Source organism: Chiloscyllium plagiosum, chromosome 30 (genome assembly GCF_004010195.1).
Source record: "Chiloscyllium plagiosum isolate BGI_BamShark_2017 chromosome 30, ASM401019v2, whole genome shotgun sequence".
NCBI classification, from domain to species: Eukaryota; Metazoa; Chordata; class Chondrichthyes; order Orectolobiformes; family Hemiscylliidae; genus Chiloscyllium; species Chiloscyllium plagiosum.
The window spans coordinates 43,555,651-43,560,440 of NC_057739.1; the positions used below are offsets into that span (position 1 = coordinate 43,555,651).

The following is a 4,790-nucleotide window of genomic DNA, read 5'->3' on the forward strand; positions in this document are numbered from 1 at the left end:
CAACTCCACTTTCAAGGAGCTATGAACCTGCACTCCAAGGTCTCTTTGTTCAGCAACATTCACTAGGACCTTACCATTAAGTGTAAAAGTCCTGCTAAGATTTGCTTTCCCAAAATGCAGCACCTCACATTTATCTGAATTAAACTTCTCAGCCCATTGGCCCATTTGGTCAAGATTCTGTTGTAATCTGAGGTAACCCTCGTCGCTGAACCCTGTCCCTCAGGATTCCCTACAACTTGCCCACCACCGACGTCAGGCTCACTGGTCTATAGTTCCTTGGCTTGTCCTTACCACCCTTCTTAAACAGTGGCACCATGTTAGCCAACCTCCAGTCTATGACTCTATGAGTCAGGAGGTGAGTTAATCGCTACAGTATTCCTAGAGTCTAACCTGCTCTTGTAGCCATTATATTTATGTAGCTGGTCTAGTTCAGTTTTTGGTAAATGGTGACTCCCTGGACAATGATAGAAGGAGATTCGATGATAGTGACACCATTTTAATGTCATGGGGTGATGGGTAACTCTTAAACCTTCACCACCCCACCCCAAGGTGAAAGGAGCCCCCTGCTGTGCTGTAATGGACATACAGAGTGCAGCTGATGTGGGCATTAATGACAATCCCAAACCTACCTCCTTCAGTGAGATCAGCTGTTTGGAAGACGTATAAAGCCCTGGCAACTTTATTATGAAATGAATCATCAGAATGTTCCAGAACACGAGGCATTACACAAGGTTTGCCATTTGCTGCCAGATATATTTTGTCATCAAAAAAAATTATCCATTGCAAAAGTGAATGAGGTTAGAGAGCAGGAATGCATCGTACATCAAAGACATGAAAAAGCAGATAGGGATAGGAATAAAGTCTTCTGCCAGAGGGGAGTGAAATGGTGGAATCCTTCACTGCAGGGGCGGTCGAGGCAGGGTCACTGACCATCATCAAAGCTGGGAAAGACATTTTTAATCAGAAAGGGAATCAAGAGTTTCGGGGAAAAGGGAGGATCAGCCATGAGAGCATTGAAAGCCACCACAGTTATGATGGGCCGAATGGCCTACCTTTGCTCCTATCTCTTACAGTCTTCTAGCAGGAGTTACACAGAGTGGGATCAACAGGGTTCTGCTGGCCTTGTCCTTCTACATAGAACAGTCCAGCATCGTACAGGCCCTTCAGCCCTCGATGTTGTACCAGACCACTATCCTACTCTAAGATCCAACTAACCTACATACCGAGTTGTGCTGGGTTTGAAATGAGCATTGGGTTTGCAAGGTCTGAGGATCTTTGGTGAATTTCTGCAGTGTACCTTGTAGTTGGTGAATACGGCTGCTACTGAGCATCGGTGGTGGAGGGAGGGAATGTTTGTGGATGTGGTGCCTGGGCTGCTTTGTCCTGGATGGTGTTGAGCTTCTTGAGTGTTGTTGGAGCTGCACCCATCCAGGGCAAGTGGGGACTATTCCATCACACTGCTGACTTGGACCTTGTAGAGGGTGGACAGGCTTTGGGGGTCAGGAGGGTGGGTTACTCACCACAGTATTCTGAGTCTCTGACCTGCTTTTGTAGCCACTGTGTTTATGTGGTGAGTCCAGTTGAGTTTCTGGTCAATACTAACCCCCAGGATGTTGATAGTGGGGGATTCAGTGACGGGAATCATTGAATGTAACGGGGCGGTGGTTGAATCTCCCTGTTGTTGGAAATGGTCACTGTCTGGTTGACAAAGCAATGCACTGACTTCCAATTCCAGAATGTTCCGCTGCACACGGGTCTATGCAGGTGAAATGAAAGGGGAGGATGCCTGTCTGGATAGAATGATCAGCACAATAGCACAGTGGTTAGCACTGCTGCCTCACAGCGCCAGAGACCCGGGTTCAATTCCCGCCTCAGGCGACTGACTGTGTGGAGTTTGCACATTCTCCCAGTGTCTGCGTGGGTTTCCTCCGGGTGCTCCGGTTTCCTCCCACAGTCCAAAGATGTGCAGGTTAGGTGAATTGGCCATGCTAAATTGCCCATAGTGTTAGGTGAAGGGGTAAATGTCGGGGAACGGGTCTGGGTGGGTGCGCTTCAGAGGGTCGGTGTGGACTTGTTGGGCCGAAGGGCCTGTTTCCACACTGTAAGTAATCTAGTCTAAAAAAAAAAGAGGGCCGAATGGTCTCTTTCTGTGAAGGTGACTGTGTAAATCTGGAATTGCATTACCGTGTTCCTGACGGACTCCTCTCCCCCACACACCCCCACCGCACCTCAGCTCCGATTTCCAGAGAGAAAGAACCGACCCGCAGCAGCCTGTTAGATATCCAAAATAATGCAACCGTTGCATTTAATGAGACATTTCCCACCAGCGTTTGAAATCCTTCCAGGGCTTTGGACACCTTTGTGCAGCCAATGAAGTAATTTTGAAATGTCGTCACTGTCACGCTGCGGGAAATGGGAGAGCCATTAACTGCACAGCAGGATCCCACAAGCAGTGATGAGGTTCGGGGCCAGGCAATACACTCAGTTTTCTTTGTCTTTGGAGAAATAGCTTCGTGTTGGATGAAGATTCGATAGCAAACAGTGCGGCAGAAAAAAAATGAAATGCGCTCTCATTCAGTGGAGTTTCAGTCCCCCAGCCAAGAGAGTGAACTCAAAGCCCCATCTGAGGGTCAGCACCTTGGACAGCACTGCATTCCCTCAGCACCATCCTGGGGGTGTCAGGCTCTGGGTGGAGGTGTCCATCCTCTAGGGGAGGGGAGACTTGAACCCAGGGTCAAAACGTGTGTTGCTGGAAAAGCACAGCAGGTCAGGCAGCGTCCGAGGAGCAGGAGAGTCAACGTTTCGGGCGTAAGCCCTGCATCAGGAATGCGACTCTCCTGCTCCTCGGACGCTGCCTGACCTGCTGCGCTTTTCCAGCAACACACTCTTCGACTCTGATCTCCAGCTTCCTCCCCTTCTCCTCGTTATAGAGTCATTGTTGAACCCAGGGCCCCCTGATTCGGGGGGGGGTGGGAGACCCCGAGTGGACACCAGCAGCATCCTCAGGATGCTGGTCATCAGGTTCTGCTGGGAATACAGAACATGGGCAGCAGCAAATCCAGCCGTGGGAGATCTGCACGGCACCAACTCAGGAACAGGAGCCCAGTCTGTGGGATCTTTATTGACAGGACCAGCAATGGGTTCCTTTCACTCTTAATGCCCCTCTTCCCCCCAACCCCCCCACCCGTTCCCCGGGTCAGCATGAAGCGTGAAACTGGATTAGTTACAAAGCAAAGGCAGCACCGTCTTCGTCTCCAGGGCCCCCTCGTCCAGCTGGGGGGTGGGGGAAGTTAGGGGAGGCTGGAGATGTCTCTCTTGGTGGGAGGGCCCACAGGTTTCACACCCTCAGCCTCACTCTTCCCTTCAAACATCATGATTCTGTAAAAGGAAACAAGGGTTTCGTTATCGATCTTAACGTTTCAGTATTCCTCACGTCTCAACAGAATTGACAGCTTGAATGTATTTTTTTAATAAAAGTTGAGTACCGCATTTGTGTAGTGCCTTCCACAACCTGAGGATGGCCAACTGAAAGACTGCCGGGCAGTGTGGTCACCTGTTTTACCCACAGCAGCTAACACACCCACAGAGAGGGGCTAGGACTCTCCAAAATAGCACTTAGGGGTTGTTCTCATCCACACAAAGGACCAACAGAGCTTTCATTTGTATCACATCCAAAAGACAGCGATACTGACTGAGTGGCACTCCCTCAGTACTGCACCGGAGCCTCAGTCTGGGTTATCAGCACAAAGGGGATTTGAACCCACAACTTCCAAACTTTCAAGGCAAGAGCATTACCAACAGAGACATGACTGACCCACAGAAAGCTTTGATCCTTACTGCCGGAGTTATCCTGGGAATCACACTGTACATGGAATTCTAACTCACTGCCCTGTGATAGCATGGTCTACTGAATCCTCCCATAGCATCCTGGGATCACACTGTGCACTAAATCCCTCCATGACAGTCCTAGGATCTGACTGTCCAAGGAATTGCATCCACAAAGTTCTTGGGATCGGACTGTGCCATGAATCCCTCCTGCTAACGCCCTGGGATTGGACTGTGCACCAAAGCCTACCCACAATGCCCTGGGATATGACAAGCCAGCATGTGGTTGGCAGTTTGAAAGAGGATGCAGGCCCCAAAGCAGACATTCCCCCTCCCACAGCCTCCAGCCCTTTCCCCCAGTCAGGGTAACCTCACACACAATGAACAAGCGAAGTGACTGTGCCAGCCTACAACAGGGCATTCATCGCCCTCTGTTCTCCATCAGTTGCCTCTCTGTTTAAATGCAGCGTGTGTAGGTTTAAGGTGGGCACGCAGGAATGCAAGTCTCATAGCGACTGCACTCTGTGTTTAACAGACAGCTGAGGCCAGCATCGCATTATCACACTCACTCAGTCCTCCTGTTTCCAAAACCATCAACTTGGCTGAAATGGTAAACACACACACACACACACAAACACACACAGACACAGACACACACAGACACACACATACACTCACACAGACATACAGACACACACACAAACACACACAGACACAGACACACACAGACTCACACAGACACACACCCACACCCACACAGACACAGACACACACAATCACACAGCCACACACAGACACACACGCAGACACACATAGACACAGACACCCACCCACACAGACACACACATACAGACATTCACACACACACACACTCACACAGACACACACACTCACACAGACACCCACACAGATACTCATATACACACACTCACACATACACACACTCACACCCACACACACACACA

General features: G+C 49.9%; 1 protein-coding gene across 1 annotated transcript in view; it reads right to left on the reverse strand.

Annotated features, from left to right (window-relative positions):
- Positions 1-2,879: 2,879 nt before the first annotated feature.
- Positions 2,880-4,790, reverse strand: part of LOC122564977 (allograft inflammatory factor 1-like) — an 11,455-nt gene continuing 9,544 nt past the window's right edge. Inside the window, exon 2 of the mRNA XM_043720554.1 lies at positions 2,880-3,378. Within this exon, the coding sequence (XP_043576489.1) occupies positions 3,291-3,378 (88 nt within the window). The 3' untranslated portion in view covers positions 2,880-3,290. The remainder of the gene's footprint in view (positions 3,379-4,790) is intronic.